The sequence below is a fragment of the Falco rusticolus genome, chromosome 6 (assembly GCF_015220075.1).
Source record: "Falco rusticolus isolate bFalRus1 chromosome 6, bFalRus1.pri, whole genome shotgun sequence".
In the NCBI taxonomy this organism is placed as follows: Eukaryota; Metazoa; Chordata; class Aves; order Falconiformes; family Falconidae; genus Falco; species Falco rusticolus.
In genome coordinates, this window is record NC_051192.1 from 29,750,594 (window position 1) to 29,769,922 (window position 19,329).

At 40.0% G+C, this 19,329-nt stretch overlaps 1 protein-coding gene across 2 annotated transcripts in view; it reads right to left on the reverse strand.

The window, feature by feature from the left end:
* Positions 1–590: 590 nt before the first annotated feature.
* Positions 591–19,329, reverse strand: part of CEP85L (centrosomal protein 85 like) — a 120,030-nt gene continuing 101,291 nt past the window's right edge. For both annotated transcript variants that reach the window (XM_037391213.1, XM_037391214.1), the window contains exons 6-13: positions 18,622–18,798; positions 15,147–15,299; positions 14,714–14,868; positions 12,996–13,113; positions 12,630–12,680; positions 7,026–7,133; positions 6,442–6,655; positions 591–5,098 (exon numbers count right to left, since the gene is read on the reverse strand). In XM_037391213.1, the coding sequence (XP_037247110.1) occupies positions 4,935–5,098; positions 6,442–6,655; positions 7,026–7,133; positions 12,630–12,680; positions 12,996–13,113; positions 14,714–14,868; positions 15,147–15,299; positions 18,622–18,798 (1,140 nt within the window). In that variant the 3' untranslated portion in view covers positions 591–4,934. The remainder of the gene's footprint in view (positions 5,099–6,441; positions 6,656–7,025; positions 7,134–12,629; positions 12,681–12,995; positions 13,114–14,713; positions 14,869–15,146; positions 15,300–18,621; positions 18,799–19,329) is intronic.

The window sequence follows — 19,329 nt, forward strand, 5'->3', positions numbered from 1 at the left end:
GTCTGACCAGCCATCCATTTTCTAACTGAAAAATAACAACTAAAACCACATGTCCTTTCTGATCACCAGTTTTCTTCTTGGTACCAGACTCACCGCTGGTTTTGTCTCACCATCCCATTTTCTTTTTTGCCCTGTGTGACTGGCTTCGGGGCAACCACATGTTGCACAGCTGATGAACCTTTCAGCAACTTCGAAACTAGCTATCGTAACACTACCGCCTACTATTTTATGCCAACTTACTCTTTGAAAAAGTCCTACCTGTGATCTCTCCCATCAGTATCCAAGACGGCTAACAGGAACACCTGCTTAAAAAAGCATCAGGGACTTTGCAAGCAACTCTGCTCTAAACCCCTTTCACTGTACTGAAATAATATTTTTGCTACTAAGGGTCTGTTCTCTTAAAAAAAAAAATCCATGCCAGGAAGAGAGCTAAGTCAGCTGGTATTCAGGCAGAACTACAGGAGCACTGAAGGGAAACTGGGGTGGGTATTGGGAAGATCTTTCACTACTCCTTTGTCTCCTGCCCCTAGTCCAGCTTTGGTCACTTATGTCACGTGCCAGATATTGGACAAACAAGAACCATGAAGAAATCACTTTTGTAACAAAATTTATTTTTGCTCTGTGGATACAAATCCCAAACATCAACAAAGAAATTCCAGTGGAAAAATACCAGTCATTAACAATGAAAACTTTTATTATTATTTAATAAATAGAACTTTGGCATTCAAAATTCTAGCTGTAAACCCTACTTTAAAAAAAATTACAAAAAGAGGCAAGAACAACAAGCCTAAAGCTGAGCCAGCCAGTGGCTCTTTTACTTTTTACAATGAACAAACACATTGTGATTAAGTCATGACAACTCTATTTACATATGAGGTATTCTGAGCGGTTCAAAAATTGAACCCAATTTACAAAACTACCAGTCTTCAGGGACTGATCCAGTACATATGTCAGCTGTGCTTTTAAAAGATAGCTCCAGACACTCCTCCCCACTGAACTAATGATATACTGTAATTAATATACACATTGTGATGAGATTCCAGCTCACGCTTCATATGGAAAAAAGCTGCATACTATGACCAGCCTAACATTCCAAGTGTGCACCTAGTACCTAGTTTAAGTAATTCTGTTTCTAGATGACATGCAAGAGTCCTTACTACAAAAGCTTATTAACAAAATATCAGCAGGTAAGAAGAAAACAAGGTGCAGTCATCAGCATCCTAACAACTTACAGGGGAATATACACTTAGGTCAGGCAAAAAAGGCACAAAGGTATGCAGCTGTGGAATTAATATTGCTAATGAGCTACCAGAATAAAACATTCCTTTAGATAACCACCATTGATTTGTTTGCAGTCTAAGAATGCAGGTTATTCAGAAGATCTTTTCCCTGCTCATGACAGAACTAGTCACATCAATGAAAAGAGCGCAATTATACCTCCAACTCCACCTGTGTAACATCATTGACGAGGACAAGGGAAATTGGAGCAAATTATGCCCATGCAGTGTGCTGTTGCTGCCCATGCTAGGGCAGCAGGTTGCAGAGTAAGGGTTCTTTTCCTTGTGCTCTTACCCTGAAAGAAAAACATCCAAAAAACCGTCTGACACAAGAGGCGGGCAGTGAGGGCAAAGGAAGGAAGGAAACCTTTTGAAGTTAAAAGGAAGACATTTCAGCTCCTGTAATGACCTCAGGGTCACCAGCAGTTTCAATTGCTGGAGCCCGAGTGGGTGGTTACAGCAATCTCCACAATTTCACACAACCATCACACTACGAAGCTGCACAGTGGAGGCTAGCAACCTAAATCACATTTACACAAGTGAGCTGTGTTATTTCTATATAGTAAACACATAGCATCATCTATAGCTTGTCTGAAGACAGTTACTTTCCAAGTCTTTTTCAAAATACATTCTTGAATACAGTAGTTACTGTAAATATTTTCTGAAGGACTGTATAAATTCAATCTGAAACTATACAAAAAGTTGCGGTACAAATTTGCTGACAGCCAGAACGGTAGAGTCCCCATTCATTAGCGTTGTTTTCCAGCCCTTGAGATTGTCTAATAGCTACAGCAAAAAGTTGTCATGACTGAATCTAAGCAATTCCAATGTTAACATTCATTAATCAACTCTGTATTAAATATGCTGAATGAGACCACACACACTACATTTTAACCAATTAAACAGTCATGCATATCTTAGACAAAGCTTATTCCATTTAGAGGCATCCAGAAACTGATGCAAATATGTTAACTGCTATTACTACAACAGGCCAAATTTTAAGAAATCAAAGCAAAATACTGTATCACTGTAGATAGTCAACTGGTAGTCCGCATCTTTGGCTCATACATCCATCATCTACCTCCCTACTTTAATTTGACTGAGGCAGATAAACTCAGTTGTTGTTTTTTTAAAATCAAGTGCTTTAAAGTCAACATAAATATTACAGGTTCTGTAATAAAAATATTACAGCGCAAGATTACCACATGGTAATCAAAGTACTACAAGTAAAATGGGACGACCTTCCTGAGGGCCTTTCAGCTAACACTTGAAGAGCTTAAAAGCTCCTGAAGTGCTTTGCAAATATAAATTACTGATCTCAACTCTGCAATACAGTATCGCTATTTAACGGGAGGGACGGTGGAGGCACTCCAGCCACATGACCAGCTTAATAGTTCAAAGTGACCCAAAAAATCTCTTGCTCCTCTCTAATTGCTCTATTAAACTCCTTGTTATTTCTACCAAATTTAGAAAAATGTGTTACTTGGTAATTTTTTTTGTAGGTACAACATTTCCATCTAAGGAATTAATAACATGCAACGTAGGTGTTTCCTCCCTCCCTAATACTTCTAGTTTATCATCTGAAATCCTATTGTTGAATTCTGATACAAGACAGATGCCATAAACTGTAGATTTCACTGCGGGGCCAAACCCAAGGAACTACACACCAAAGGAACGAGCTGAGGCCCTAGTCACAAAAGCCAATACTGTTAGAGGTACAGGAAACTGCCAGCCCATTCCTGAAAAGATCCTTGCTTTCACTTTTGCACTAGTATAAAAGTACACTTCCAAACCTACAAAAAGAGATGAGAAATTTAAAATTAAATAGCCTCATTTTTTGCTGTGAAGTAGAGACACTAGGCAATTTCACTCAAGATTTCACCTAGACACTATTTCAGTGCTCACAGGAGCTGAACCAATCAGATTAACATATCTGAAACCACTATGTAGCAATAATATAAATAGCAACACTATTTTTCACAAATTAGTCCATGTGTAGGTTCAGGATAGAGAAAACTGTCAAATAAATAAGTCCATATAGCTAAAAAAAAAATAGTTCACTAAATTATAAAAACAACATTAATGGTAACTGTAACAATGAACAGAAAGCAAAAGATCACCAAGTTAAAACTGGTAACCAGTCTACCTTGCTATACCATTTTTTTTCTATTAACACAAATATAATCAGAAAACTGAAGACACTAACACTTTTGCCATAAAAATGTTACCCTAGAATTTACTTGGTTCTAACTGCTAAGCTTTTTAAGAGATCCCTGCTGTTATCCACACTACAGGTCAGTTGACTGACTTGCACCTTAGTCTTTTGAAACTTTATTACCATATATAGAAGCATTTAGATTGGAAGAGATCTTTAAGTAACTGATGCTCATATATTTTAACAGTGTGATCTGAGAGTGGTTTTGCTCTTTGCAAGTTTTTGTTTCCTTCAGTTAATTACTGTTTTACACCATGCATAACTGTGCACTGACTTGCAGTGATGTTCCAGGAAATCAGAAGTATTAATGTCATCCGTCCCATGGGGTTGAAACAGCACTGCCAAGTGAAACTCACTGAATAAACTATGGAACACAACCTTATTTTTTTTTTAAATGTAATCGCTTCCCACATCAACAGAAAGATCAAGAATCCCAGACAACGTGGAAAATTTTGCAGTCCTCAGATAACTGAGTACTTAATACTTCTAAGTGGAAACATTCTGTTCTGAGCCCTGATTTTGCCAAGTGCCAAACACCCGTTTTGTAGCTATGGTAACCATTTTGGTTGAAGTGGTTCACACCCTCATCAGAGGCCTTCATGGACTGAATGGAGACCAGCCACATTTTAAAATGGAGATGACCTAAGGGAAAAATAAGTATGGTACAAACACCAAAATACAGCCTCTGACAGCCACGTACTATGCTGCAGTCTCATGCTTTCCAGCTTCTCTGGGTTTGTCACAGACTTCATACTATTGAAACTTCTTACGGCAATGTGAGAGTGCTTAAAACAATTTGATAGTGCTATATTTTATGGACTTCATTTGCATAAAAGAGTTAAAACTTGGGTTTCTTCTGCTATTGGGCAAACAACATAGACATCCATTACTAAAACCAACATTCTTCCTCTATCAAATTATTTAGGCAACTTGAAGAGCTACTGCTTTTTGTAGTGCTCCAAGATTGTTCCCATTGCAATTTCCAGAGTGAAGTGCAGCTGCAGAAGCCTCTGGCTTGACCACAAACAGTACAGGTCCTTTGACGCTCTGCTCTCATTTCAGAGCACAGATAATGCCATACAAACCTCTGATGAAGGAAGGGACTGAAGAGTAGTAGCAGCACGGCTGTTTTGATGCTCTGATTCCAGAAACGAGGTGAAGTAATAAAATGAGCCCTAATGAAGGAACAGAGTATCCAATTGAATCATTCTTCACAGTTTGTTCCTACATTCAGTAGTTTGGAGAAAAGATTTCTTATAGTTTGTACCACTCTTTAAACGATGGCTCTCCCCCCACCCCCAGACTCCCGAGATTAAATGCAGTCTCAGAGAGATGCATGAGTGGTGCTATTTGCAGTCTTCCGATATGGCTCCTTAATAGAAATGCAAAGACCTGTGACACAGCAGCATTTAGTAAGTCATTTGCTACTAGATGAAATGTTGTCATTGAGTAATGCAATTGTCCCCCATGTCCTGAGCATAACGGTCTGACATTATAGTCCTTAATTCATCAATATCCTTTCGTAACTGACGAACGTCCAACAGCTTCTTTGAAAGGGTTTCTGTGCTGTGGTAATTTTCATTCTCTTCAGCTGAACAGCTCAGCGCTACAGAAAACAACAACCAAGGTTAAAGCTCTAGCAACTGTGTTCTGTGAATACTTCAACTAGTCAGTCCCCTTTGAAATAAGGGGTAGGTCACTTTAATTACAGCGAGACAAATCATGCTTTAGTATGATGACAAGCCAACAAAATGCTGTACTGTGAACAACTTACTGTGTTGTAACTGAACTGTGTTGTAAGTGAACTTAAAATCAATTCAGAGCACATCAGTGCTTCTCTGAAAGACAGGCTTTTCTGTTTACACCAAGACCTGGCCTTGCTAAAGTCTGATGGATCTCAACAGATGGGTAGAATAGCCATTTCCTAGCAATTTTGGAGGTTTCCGTAGCCACTCAGAAAAAGAGGATAGAAAGCCTGGGGAAACGAGGCCATGTAAGATGATGAGATAGCACTAACACTACAGATATGCTGCACTATTCATCCTGCTGGCTGATGACGGTCTCATGGACTTTGAGGCTGGCATACGCTGTGCTCTCCAGTATATCAAGGGGTTACGGTGCAGATGAATCTATGTGGCTCCTGATGAAAAGGACTCTATACTTCTACCTTTCTACCTTGCTGATGGTCCAGATCAGCAACCAGTCTGATTAATTCTAATTAACGTTCAGAAAACAATACAATATGATACAGTCAGGTAAAAAAAAAAAAAAAAAAAAGCAACTGTTTATTAAGTTTTTTAAAAGAAAAGATCTAACACAAACTCACTATGCTAAAGCTTTAACTGATTTGCTTTAGGGTGTGCTTCTCATTTCCTGGTTAATTTTAACAGCTTAGTAAGCGCTGCAGACTAGATGTGCCATTAACAGTACTGGAGGTGAAGCTGACTGGCACTAGGCTTATCTAATAGACAGACACCCCCAACCCAGACAGGTACATGTTCAAACAGTGCATGCGTATTCCTACCACTTGACCCTAGGGCTTTGAAACAAAACCACATCATGTAGCCACACCAGGCCTGCTTATGCCTCACCTCTCTTGAAATGAGTTCATACGGTGGAACAGGTTTGCCAGAAAAGCAGACTGCAGCATCCCTCAGGAGGGACAGACACCCGGCTACACACCTTTCTTTTCTAGTGGGGTGAACAAACCTGTGATTCAGTCCAAATGACAAGGACCTGTTGTAGTCATATGCATTTAGTGGCCCAGGCGCGCTAAAAGCCCAACTTTTCCAGAGAGCTCCAGGAGTAGAGTTCACAAACAACTGCTTCAGTTGCACAGCAAGCGGGGACGCTGGCCTGTCCAGCTGGCAAGTTCTAGCACCACTTAACTAAACCGTTACACCCCTATGTCAAAACATTATTAAGCACTGGAATGACAACATCACTTACATCTGATTCCCAGCAGTAAGGAAAGGTTAGGTTCCTTGCCCTGAGCTCTCTGAGTAAGAATACTGCACAGTGCTTTCAAGTCAAACAAGCAATGGGACATTTCCTTGAATAACTGGTCTGCTATAGGCATCTTCTCAGATACTGGCTGCCTGGACTGCTCCACCTGCCGCATCTGCTCCTTCAGGCAGGCATTCTCTTCCATCAGTCTTTGGTTCTTTGTGAAAAGTAAATGGGAAAAAAGGGGAAAGTTAGTCTGAAGTGTGCACTGTAGCAGAAAATTTCCTGTTTCAAACCACAAACAATATAATTAAAAATAATTCATTTCCATACATACCATAAATATTTCTGTACCCCTCCAAAGAATAGCAGATAGCCATGTAAAAGCTTTCTGTTTCATGCTACCACAGCTTTGTGGCCTTTACCCTTGAAGTTCTCACTTCTTGAGGTAGGGATGGTATGTCTGCACAGCAGCCAGCGCAGTCAAGTATGTAATATAGCGCATAAAGCCCTAGCAGGGGACCTTATAATCATTCTATAAGCTTCTTCCCAGATCGTGTTATTAGGTTAGTGGAGTTTGTACTTACTTCAGTGACAGTTTTATTTAACTGCTCTATATTCTTTTCTTTTTCTTCAAGCTCACTTGTCATCTTCTGAACTATCAGCTTTTCTTGCACAAGCTTCTCTTGCATAGACTAAAGTGAAGGAAAACACAGGTAATGATTTTAAATTTTCAAACTTTATATTAGCACTGACCAAAAAAAAAAAAAAAAAGTATCCTCTGTAGATTTCTACGTTTCAGTTATTTACTGCTTTTGTATTAATTCTTCATTTTTTGTTTTCTACCATGTTCCACCTGGTAATATTCAGCTGGGCCCCAACAACTCTCTGTACACTAACACAACTATTCTAAGTTATCAGTGAACCCTTTGAATAAGCAGTACCTGTTCAGAAGCAAGAAGACTGTATGTATGCAAAACCTTACTCATATACGGAATGCATGAAGCCTAAAATAACCATGCAATATTGTTTAACCAAACAATTCCACTTGAAATAGCAGCAGATTAATGACAACTAAGCTTCATTTGTGCAATTCCAAGTTGTAACTGAAGAATTTTTTGGCCTCTACTTTCCACAAAGACTATGGCAGGACTTCCTACAACCTTTTGTAACACAGAATTCATCACACTTCTATACAGCTGAGAAGAAAGCCTTTGGTAATCGATACATAGCAGCAACCTCTTAAAAACCATTCACACACAAGGTAAAACAGACTGTCTATACAACTCTACTGAAAAAAAACAACTACTGCAGGAAAAAACCCCAAACGAAAAAACCCTTATTTGTAGTTTATAGCACCATTTTTAACAGATACATTAATTACTCTTTTCAGTAACGTAAACAAAAAATTCCTAGGATGCTGTTGTACTTAAATATTGGAGCTTTCCATGACTGACTTCCAGATCAGTCACAACCAGCAACAAACAAACAACTGCTGGAATGTGGAACCAACTGCTGTCAATTCCTCAGTCTTCATTGACAGAATTGAAACTGAGAAATCATGAAATAATTCCAAAGTAGATTTTTTGGGGTTAATTCAGCCTGTCTTTTTGTTAAAAGCACTCATATTTATTCCACTATTTGGTGTTTAGATCTGTAGATGTGTCTTTCAAGGTCATCTGGCAGAATTCAGAAAGAGGAATATTCAAACCGCGATATCTGAATACTAATAACAACAAATAGTGATTACATAAACCCCTGATGCTTTCATGAAGAAAAAAATAATCCTGTTTTGTCATTAATGGTATTATTCACAAATCCAATGCTGTGCTAGCACAGTGCATATCAAGTGTCCTCTCCATCCCTAGCTCAGCATGTTGATACATAAAACCTGTTACCCAATTTCAATTATAAGATGCAAATCCGATCCCACCATGCTCAAAATACAGCTGGAGCACTGGTAACAACAGTGCATGTCTTGGCAGAGTTTTGACTATAACCTTTCACAAAGTGGGAACAGACCATGATGGGCAGAAGCAGCATTTCACACACCAATGGCTCTCAATTTATGGAATGACACTGTCCCCAAGAAGAATGTTTTTATTTGGCTGTCTGCAGGAACAGTCCTAAAGATTTTTTCTTCCAAAGGAGAGAACTCCCTCACAGAGAATTCTATATGGTAGCTTAAATGAAATGCTATAGGAAGATCATAAGTCTCTCTTTAGTAAAAGATACGTTTAAATTGCTGCACTATGACTCTGCAGCCTTAACCAAAGACACAAAAAAACCCAAGCTCCCCACTTAACAGAACCACAGTAAATTGTGTCAAGGTATGTTGGTCTGGAGGTCTTAGGAAAACAATTTAGGTTTGGAAAAGAAGCCAAATTTACTCTTGTAAGAGCTGCTCCTAAGATGTACGAAGAGTAGAACTTTCAGGGTACCAGTACTTTGGAATTGTAGCACATAGGAGACCTACTATTTACCATGTACATCACCTACAGAGTGGACGAGAAGCCATTTAATTGATTTACCAGGTATAAGAATTTTTAGTGCTGACGAGAAGGCAGGGAGTAACGAGAAGCAAGGCAGGGCTGAGACTGAGCAGAGTTTTTAATGGCCTGGCCACTCACTGGAGGTGTGCAGCCTTGACAAAATTTCCCAACACATTCAGCTCAATGCTGCACAAACGGTGAGAAAAGTCAGTACTTTGTCATACCCTTTGCAAACCTGGAAAACAACGGTGCTAAAATTTACACACTTAATATGGACTAAAAAACCCCAGACTTTCATTAAGTAATAAGAATCAGCAGACAGAACCCAGAAAGGACTACTTGTTTTAAAAACCATTTTCAAACACTTGACTCGTTTCTCAGTTCACCCATATCGTGCCCCTCAAAAGGAAGCGCTGAAATAACTCGCATCCTGAAGATAAGCCATGTGAGAAAGCACAGCTTCACACTCCAGTGGGAGGAAAGGGAGGAAGAAAGAGGGCCCTGCCTCATGTAAAAGGAAACACCCTGGGCCAGGAGAGGGCAGGAAATGGCCCTGCTTCAGGCATTTCCTTTGGCATGCTTGCAGACGAGCAGAACCTGCAGTAGTGTTGAACAGTTTTACTCTTGTTTCTTAAAAACAGCATCTACTGAGGAAAATGGACATACTGGGTTATACTGAAGGTCCCTCTAGCTCTGTCTGTGGCAGCAGCCAAACAGAAGATGCTTAGGAAGGAGGAGGAGAACAGGGCGATGTAGGTACCCAAAAAACCCTCCCAGCTCCCAAGTATCTCCAAATCTTAGTAGTCTTCTATGATGAGCAAGCTCAGGGACAGCCACAGCCCCAGTTACCACACATACATTAGTACTAGTATTAATTTCATATCCCACGTCAATGGCAGACATTAAAGGTTTGACAGTGCAACCTTCCTGAGGGTGGGGAACACAGGTTCAGAAATACTCCCTTCTGCAGTGCATTTTCAGAACTACACCTCCCATTAGATTTACATTTACTCCAAATGCAACTTCTAGAATATTCAAATGATGTGCATGTGTTCGATTCATGATTTGCACCATTTAACAGGACCTACTAGAAATGAAAATCAGTATTTCTAAAAGATACGCCTAACATCTATCATTGCCTGCTACCCTAATCTTAAAGCTCAGAAAAAGCATGTGTGCTTACCAGCTTGGCTGAGCTATGATTTCCCAGTTGCTCACAGTGATACGAGTCCTCCGTACTTTACCCTTAATTTTTCCATATGCTTTCCAAAGTTACAATTTGGTGGCATTACTCCCAGCCTGGCACAGTTTGCGTTTATTGTGACTGACAAGATTGAGAGACGTACTATGGGTAACACAAGCATTGCACAATCTAACTTAACTTCTACTGTCTTTTTTTGTACCAAAAAAATGTTAATTTTGTGATATCTAAATTAATCACGTAAATACAGATTTTTTTGAAATACCATTCCCATCTATGATTTTCCTCTTTCTGAAGATGTACTATATATGCAGCATGACATCTCATCAAGACCAACCAGACTTTTAATCCCTCATATTCGGAATAAACCAACCAAGCAAAACCATACAAGGACGATCTAAATCATTCCATCACAATAATGAGCAAATAGAAACTAGTGCTGCTTCATACACTGCTGTCTGAAACAGAATTTGTTTTCAGCTTGCAAGTTAAAAACAATGAACTGAAATAAATTCTCAAGCATAAGTTTATAACGTGGCAGAAGACGGGGACTAAAATGAGATTTTCTGCATTGAAGATAAATTATATCTCACTGCTGATAACGGATTTCCATTTCTAATGAACTGTTTTTCAGTGTTTCCCAAGGAACAAATGTTGAAGGTCAGGGTGATCAAGGATACAAAGAAGCTTCTGTAGTCTGCAAGTAATTGGAGAGCTAATACCATTTTCGAATCTGACTTTCTGTCCTTATATAAAATACCTCGAAAGAGGAAAAGTAAGAGAAAGCCCTGGAGAACAGAACACTACTCTGTTCACTTACTGTCACAACTACTCAGCCTATCCCAGTCTCAGCTCCCTAAAGTCACTTCAGACTAAGCACACAAAACAGCCATCTGTATAAATGTGCACAAAGTCTCAAGATAAAGGTGATGGTGAGAAAAAGATCAGGAAGTTTAGGAAATATGAAAAGATTTAGGTTGGTGATGATACATTTAGGTAAGTTCTGTCTATTTCTTATAAGCACAACATCAATGTAGTATGTATGTAAATAATCTTAACTAAACTGAGGGACAGAGACCCTCAGAAAGGTTATGGAGTTCAATTTGAACTTTTTTGTTTTTCATTACTAAATACCCGAAACAACATTTGCCTGTGGTGTCACCATTTTTGCATATATAACAGACTGCTCCATAAAACCATTTCCATTTGAAGAATTTTGTCTTCTTCAAACCTAGAGAAGTTTAAATGATTTTGGTTTTCATTTAACAGATGTATGTTACGTTGCAACTTAAATTCCTCTACTGATGTATTTAATACACTGTAATTTAATCAAGAAAAAATATGGTTGTTGACAGGAATCAGGTCTGCTATTTACCTGCATGGTAGAGAAAGGAAGCATTGTAACGGTGGAGGACAACTTACTTTCAAGAGCAAATAAGCAAACTTGGCTCTACTGTGCAAAGGAGAAATAAGAAAGCACATTCTCTTAGCAAGGTTTATGCAAACAGTTTTGCATCTCTTCACTATTTGGATTCTAGCTCCATAGAGTGCTCCCTTTCACTTCGGAAGACGCAGGCATTCAGCCAATTATTTACTACCATTCTGTTGCTCTTCCAAACCTAACATACACAGAGCTACAGCACGAGCACCCTCCTCACTCTCAAGGAACAACCCTGTAACTTCAGTCTTTCTGGAGGACAAGGAAGCAAAAAATGTGGAGACAAATGCCAATCTAGAAGAAGAATGCAGAAACTGGAATTTATTGAATTTGGCTTCATTATTTGGTGAAAACAGACGTTTGTTTTTTTAACTTCTCATCTTTTTCTAAAGCAGGTCACACCTTCTTCCCTGTAACCTGTGTAATGTTTTCTCCACAACAAACACTGGTCACTAAGTAACTTTCAAGTCTCAGGAGCCTGTGTGTTAATCTCATGAGCTGCAACTGACGCCTAGCTGACAACATCTGCTTTCTTGAAAAAGCCTTGGCCTCAAGCTAAATGCCCAAGACCTGCCGAGAGAGTTAAGATATCTGAGTAAGTGATGTGTCAGAAACCAGCTGAACAACCACCTGCTTAAGCGGTGCAAAATGCTATGGTTTAGAAAGGCACCTGTCACTACTAAGGATCTGAGCATGAAACTCCTCATCTGTATCACTTTCTGTACTCTGATCATCTGAACCCCAAAGTTGGATGGGAGGCTTTACCGTTACAGAGGCAGAGCTCACACTTGGAACAGGTAGTTCTGATAGGAAATCCACTAGACCAGCACAATAATGATGCCAGATGGCAACAGATTTCCACTTTATGATGAGCACCAGCAAACTGCTAAACCATACAAACATCCATAATGACAGGTCAGCTGCAGGATATAAGTTCTTGGCATTTCTATCATAGCCTCCAATACGGGAAGACAAAAGGACAAAATTCAACTTCAGTAATGTTACCTTTACGAACCAGAAGTGTATGGAGTAAATAACAGAACATACAACTCTTCCTTACCTGTACGTCTAAAATCAGTCCAGCAATCTGATTTTGTTGATTGTCTATGACCTAGAATATAAAATTGAGTAATTTAAAATGCTTGAATCTCTTCAGATCCTTTTTTAAAAATCAGCTTACATCTGTGTCATCACAGATTCTAAATGGAATCTTTGAAAACATAAAAGACAAGACAGAGAGTTTAACTCTGATAAAACAGGAAATTTATGCAAAATAAATGTACTGAACAGAAACGGACAGGTATTGAAAAATCTGAATTAGCAACAAATGTGTAATTCTTTAGTGAGATTCTTTATTTTACTTTAGATGTAAGCAATGCAGGACTCAAGGTTGAAGATGCTACCAACAGATCATTTGCAGACTAACCTTACTGGCTTTCTCATTCTTCTCTTTGAGACATTCATTCTCACTCTGAAGCTGTTTTGTGTCCAACATGGGAAGGCGAATACCATCTTCCAGGCATTTTTCAACTTTCTGTTGTAAACTGCCATTCAACATGAAAGAAGAATTAAGTGTGCTGACAGAAACAGAAAGGCTGTGTGTTCTAGTGAAAAATTAGAAAGCTGCAACATCTTCCAACCAGAACTGTAAAACCACACCTAGCAGAATCCAGCCTTATGAATGAGCAAACTGACAGTGGATGAATAGTCCAAAAATCCAAACTACTGTAGCTACCGTGGCACTGACAAGAACAGATTCACGCAGGAATGGATTTATGGGCCACATTCTGTGCTGCATCTCCCAAAAAGGCACAGCTCCAGCAGTACAGTGTAGGGGGAAGGGGCAGAGAGGAGCAAAGAAAAGCTTTGTGGTGTTCAGTGCTGCTCTGTGCTACTGTGGGAGGCAAAGCCAGCACCAGCATAGATCAGGAGTCTTCAAACATCTCAAAATTACAGGAGCTTTAAAATCAGACTCTCTCACTAGGGTACATATAACTCAAAGTACAGTCAAACTGGAGGCTGCAGCCAGTACTGGTGGCCTATCCTTCACACCCTCTGTGACTTATAAGGGTGAGCACAAAGCCCCTCCTGCCAGCTGCTCCCACACAAGGGCATGACCTTCAGACCCTCTGTAGCTCAACTCAAGCTCCTAGGTGTAGCTAGAGCCTTTGCCTGCTCACCTTCTCTCAGAAAGGAAATACATTTTATCAGTGTTAGCCTTGCTGTCTGATTTAGAAACCAGAGGCCACCTCAACTATTTGTAGGCTTTCAGAAAAGACAAATGATCTGCCTCTAGATTATGAGCGCATGAAGAAAAAAAGGCTTTCATTGCTAAGATGGAAACAATGCGTCAACAATTTGTCTGGCAAGGTGTCCCAACCAGCTTGCCTTTCGTCATGGAAACACTTTCAGACTCCTGTGGCATGCACCTTTACGCAATGGAGGGACAGTGAACTGTAGTAACATCCACATAAATTATTAAAAGTGATTCCCCCCTGCTTCCCCCTTCCCCTGTTTAAGTAGATCCCCTAATCTAAGGTACCATAGTAACAATGCCTCCAAGTCTCATCTGGAACCTTCTCATGGATATCTGTCCAATTTGTTTTTTCATAGTTATGCAAGTACAATGACAACAGATTAACTAGAGCTAAATCTCCCTGTAAATACCCCCCGCTCTCAGGGAAAAGGTAAGAAACAGCTACAATTTATTTAAATCTTTGACCCTTTCCTAATATAACCATCAGCCAATATGCAGGGAGCTTTTCCACAGCTTGTGACAGGATTAGTTATCAAATAGGAGCGCTGGCAGCTTCTATACAATGCCCCTTTCCTGCACATTTTTCTTCTACCCTCTACTCAGTAGCAGGCTATGATGCCATTGCAGTGGTGTCCCACATCTTTAAAGAAAGATAGTGAAGAATGTCCTAGGCAGACTCTTCCCTGTGGTATTACTTGTAACTTGATACAAAACAAAATCTTGTTGGATTTTCTATTGCATTACTTTGTCACTCTGCATAGCAATATATTTATGCCATGAAAATCTATTACAATGCTAATGATTTAAGAGTTCAAATAGCATTAGGTCTTGACATCAGGTGGCAAAAGACACCCATTTCAGGACACAGCCCAAGCAGCTGTTCATACCTCTGTACTGTTGTGACCAGATCTTTTTCTTTTTTCTTCTGACACACCAGCTGCAATTCTCTCTCTCTGCATTGCGATTGGGCCTCTCCGAGCTTCTTATCTAACTCAGTCATAGTTTCTTGAAGTTGCTTGTTCTTCTCTTCTAGAATTTGCAGCTAACACAAGTTACATTAGTCAGACACAATGTCACGTTAGCAGAAGGCCTTGTGGCAGGCCACAGCCTTGCAGTTACCTTCTGTATAATCTTAGACCCATCTCACTTACTGAGTATGGGAATCCCTAATAGCAACAGTACTTTCTAAAACACGGAAATACTCATCTTCCTAAACAGATGGGAAAAAAAAAAGTATGTTGAAACAGTAAAAGATTTGACAACAGCTATTGGGGAGCTTACTTGTATTGTTAAAGTGTAAACAAACTCCCTTTACTTTACCTGTTTGGTCTGCCTTTCTATATCATCCAGTGTTGGTAGGTCAGATAGGTATTTTTCTAAGGTTTCAATCCGTCTTTGTTTTTCTTTGTTTTGCTCAGACTCCTTCTGGCATTTCTTCTTCAGGCTATTAATATATCGGTCTCTAGTTTTAAGCTAGAAGGAAGTAAGAGTACACGTTTTATGATTACAGTGAAAAAATAAACCTGCTTGGAAGCAACGGCTGGTCACTCTTTGGTAATTGTACTCTCTACTGCATGAAAGGGTTGGTTATTGCAGAAAACAAACCCAAAGAATGATTAACCCCAGCAGCTCCAAGTCACAGACCCACACATGACCTCAAACCACAGTTGCTTCACCTCTGCCCAGAACACTCCATGTGCCTTGCGAACCGAAAACACAAACAGTTCAACAGCTAAAATATTCTTAGTTTTTTCACCAATGCTGATATTCATATGCAAAAAATGGTCAGGAAATATTTCAGTCCATCCTCTTCCTCTGGCCTAGGAAAACAACTTAAAACACAGGGACCAAGAACTTAATGCAGCAAGAACTGGTAACCCTGACTGATGCAGTCTGACAATTACATCAGAACAGAATAGTGATTTTCTTAAATGCCTTTCTACAGGCATCTTAATTGTCATCGGCCTGCAAAAGGTTTTTTATATTGTGTTATCTTTGCTTGCATTCCTGTACTTGCTTTGCTTTATTATCTAGGTCAAAAAAGCAGGAAGGAAAGTGGGGTGGGGGGGAGGGGGGAAGAGTATTTTCCAGTCATAGTCCAGTTTAATAAAAACAGCATCTCTATTGCTTGAAGCAAGGTGTACTAATTCACAGATAACAAACACTTGTCACAAGAGTAAATGCTAAATGTTCTTTTATTACAGTGCTACAGACATCCACCTCACAGAGAAATAAATGTGTAACACTGTCAATGTCAGAGTTCAGTAACAGCCTGCCGAAAAGTTTAAGTAAATAACACCTGGAAAGTTTTTCCAGAGAAAGCTTTCTATGTGAGCCACAAAACTAAGGACTGCCAAAAGGCCAGAAATCTTCGTATCTTTTATTTTATCGAGACCTCAAAACTGAACAAAGCTTTCAGGCTGCTTTAAAATCTTTCTGATTAGACAAAGCCCAAGTAAACTCCACGTTCAGTAAGGCAGAACTGCAACTCAGCCATGGTCTTTTGCCACAATGTGCTTCAGAACCACATACTCGCCCCACCACCCCAACCCTTAAGGCAGTGATACAAATACACACGTAAGCCAGTGCTGCACAGTAACAATTCCCAGGAGTCTGACCATTAATTAAATGCATCCCTCCTCTCTGTTTCTCACATACCACTAAGGATGACAAGCTGACCAGTCAGAATACTCCCATACTTGTGCAATAAAGATTACATGGTTTCCAAATCTTCTTGTCCTGCATATATACCATAGGGGATTTCCCCTCCTGCAAACTCTCCTTCGAATAGCTACTGTGTTTGCCTTGGGATTCCTCCTGCCCTCTCTAAATCTCTAAATCCCCAGCATCCCTTCAAGGACTCTTTCCACTTTCTGTCACCCGAGATGGGAAGAAAAAAAAAAAAAAAAAAGTGTTTTGGTTTATTTTCCATTCACACTTGCTGACTCTGCAGAAGGGAAAACAAGCTTCTAATCTGTTTTGTTTTGTGGTTTGGTTTTTGTTGGGTTTTTTTGTTGTTTTTTTTTTTTTTTTTTTTTTAGATTTCCTCCTTCATACACACACTGCTGATGGCTTTGCTGGGGCAGGAAAAAAATGGAAAGCACTCAAAAGCACTCACCTCTTAGCAACTAAATGTTAAAAGTAAGGCCACAGAAAAGAACACTACTACAAGCTGTCAGCAGTATCTTACAGGAATCCTTCGCAATTACCCAGAGCAGAGGGAGAAGGAGCAGCCAGCAGGGTAAGTATGGGTGTCTGAACTGAAGCATTTCCAGCCCAGCAGCCCAATTTCCAGATGAATGTCTTGGAATTGAAGTGAGGGCTACAAAATCTGCAGCCAAGAGGCACATTCATGTCTGGCATAAAGAAAAGGAAGAACCTAGGCATTCATGGCATGGACGCTGGTGGAGAGTAATGCAGTATCTACCTTAGCAGGCTCCCTCAGCTAGGAAGCTGTGAGGAGCTACCACAATTACTGGCCAGCCATAACAGGGAAGCTTTTTCAGGCTTTTGAAATTTTAGTGCCAGTTACAGAGCTCTCAATCACCTCAGTCCTACACTGACTACACGTGGAACCTAGGGAAAAAAACCCTCTTCAGGCACCAGAATTATTCACACAGCACAGCTCCTTCCTCCCTCTACAGTCATTCCTCAAACTGCAACACACTAATTTTATTACAGAAACACATGCTCTCCTTCTTCGACCTTTCTCTCTTTGAGCGCCTTTTGTTCAGTACACAGAATGGATGGGTGTTAAGGGGTGAATCAGGATTGTGCAGCGATTCAGGCTTCTAGCTACAAACCATCTCACTGACACAAGCACTGCTGCACGGGTCCTCACCACTGCCACCACCTATAGCAGCAGTTCCCACACAGTGAGGAACAGCAGCAGTAAGAGCTGAGACAGGAGGAAGCATCATCATCCAATTTCTGCCCTTTCTGAAAAGCATACTGCAGGGTTCACGGGAAATGGTAAGGCAGAACTGGAGATGAACTACGCTTCTTTCTTCTTTGTCTCCCTACCTGCCACTTCACTGTGTCATACTGCTCCCACCCCTTGAATCCACATTAAGATAAATCTAAGCCCAGCAGTAAGGCCTAGTGATCAAAGAAGAGAAGGTAACAGTGACAACACATCCCTAAAACATTAATTCGGAATGACTTCGTCAACAGCACATTCCTGCTTGCAATAAAGGAAGGCTGTCAGGACATTCAAAACTACCCCTGGGTACTGCTTCAGCCTCCAAAGAAAACCCTTGTCGAGACAGTTCCAAGAACACAGGCATCTAAGCCTCTCCCTTGTCTCAGGCTGAAGTCTGGTCTGCACATCCTACAAAAGCCACCAGAGAATCATTCCTGCTAAGTGGGCACATACAGTCTGGCAAGTGTACCTCAAAGCACGAGGGCCGCACTTACAAACGATGCTAAAAAAATAGACAATTTTCACAATCTTTCTGTTTTCAAATGATACTTTATTTACTGTAATAATCACTTCAAGCTATATGAATTCTTAGAGCTGAGCAGCTTTTTTTCAAAGCAAGTGATACCTGGTTAAAAACATCATCATGATTGCCATTTTATCTAGTACCGCTTTTTAGGATGTATTCAGTACAAGTTTAGATTTATCCATTGCCAACACCTACAGACACTTAACTACCAGTTTTTCCATCACATAGAGTTTAGCTAACTTTTGAAAATAGCTCAGCCACCCACACACTAAGCTGCTTTCTAGCAAACAAAACATATGCTTCTTTAACAGTGTCAAAAGGAAACCTGGAACATGAAAGACACTTACTTTCTCTTCCATCTTCTTTTTCTCCTCACTGGCTTTGTTTGAAATTTGTTTTACAAATTCACTGAGTTGTAATTCCTTATTCTCAGCTGCTGCAATCTTTCGCTCAAGCTCCTCAAGGTGGGATGTTGATCTTTCTGAAACGTGAGGTTGCACTGGTGTGCTCTCATACTGTGGTTGCTTACAAAAAGAAATAAAATAATCATACAAATGAACACACACATTCTACCATATACTTGAGCAGCACAGCAGAAAACAGTCCTGCATTTTTTTCCTACTGTCAGGAAGGGTGGGGTTTGATTTTGCAAACATTAAAATACGTGGTAACTGCATATACTTTGGCATCTGGGGGGGGGGGGAAAAAAAAAGTTAGACACTTTTACATTCACAACACATGCAGATGAACACTGTGGAGCCACACTTCCCCTCAGATTTATGGAAGAGGTGTGACTTCTCTTCAGAAGAAATCCCTGAAAATCCAAACAAGACATGTTTTCAAAACATATCACTGCCACTGCATTATCACACCATCCCCTTAGGATGAAAAACACTCTACAACATGCCTATGAAAGTATTAGAGATGCTCCAATCTCAAGATGCTCCTAAATCAGAACATAAATATTAGTCAAACCTTAGAGCTATCACACCTGAGGTGCAGAATGGTGCAGGGACAAGCCTGAGACAACAGCTAAAACCAGAAGGCAGGCCTCT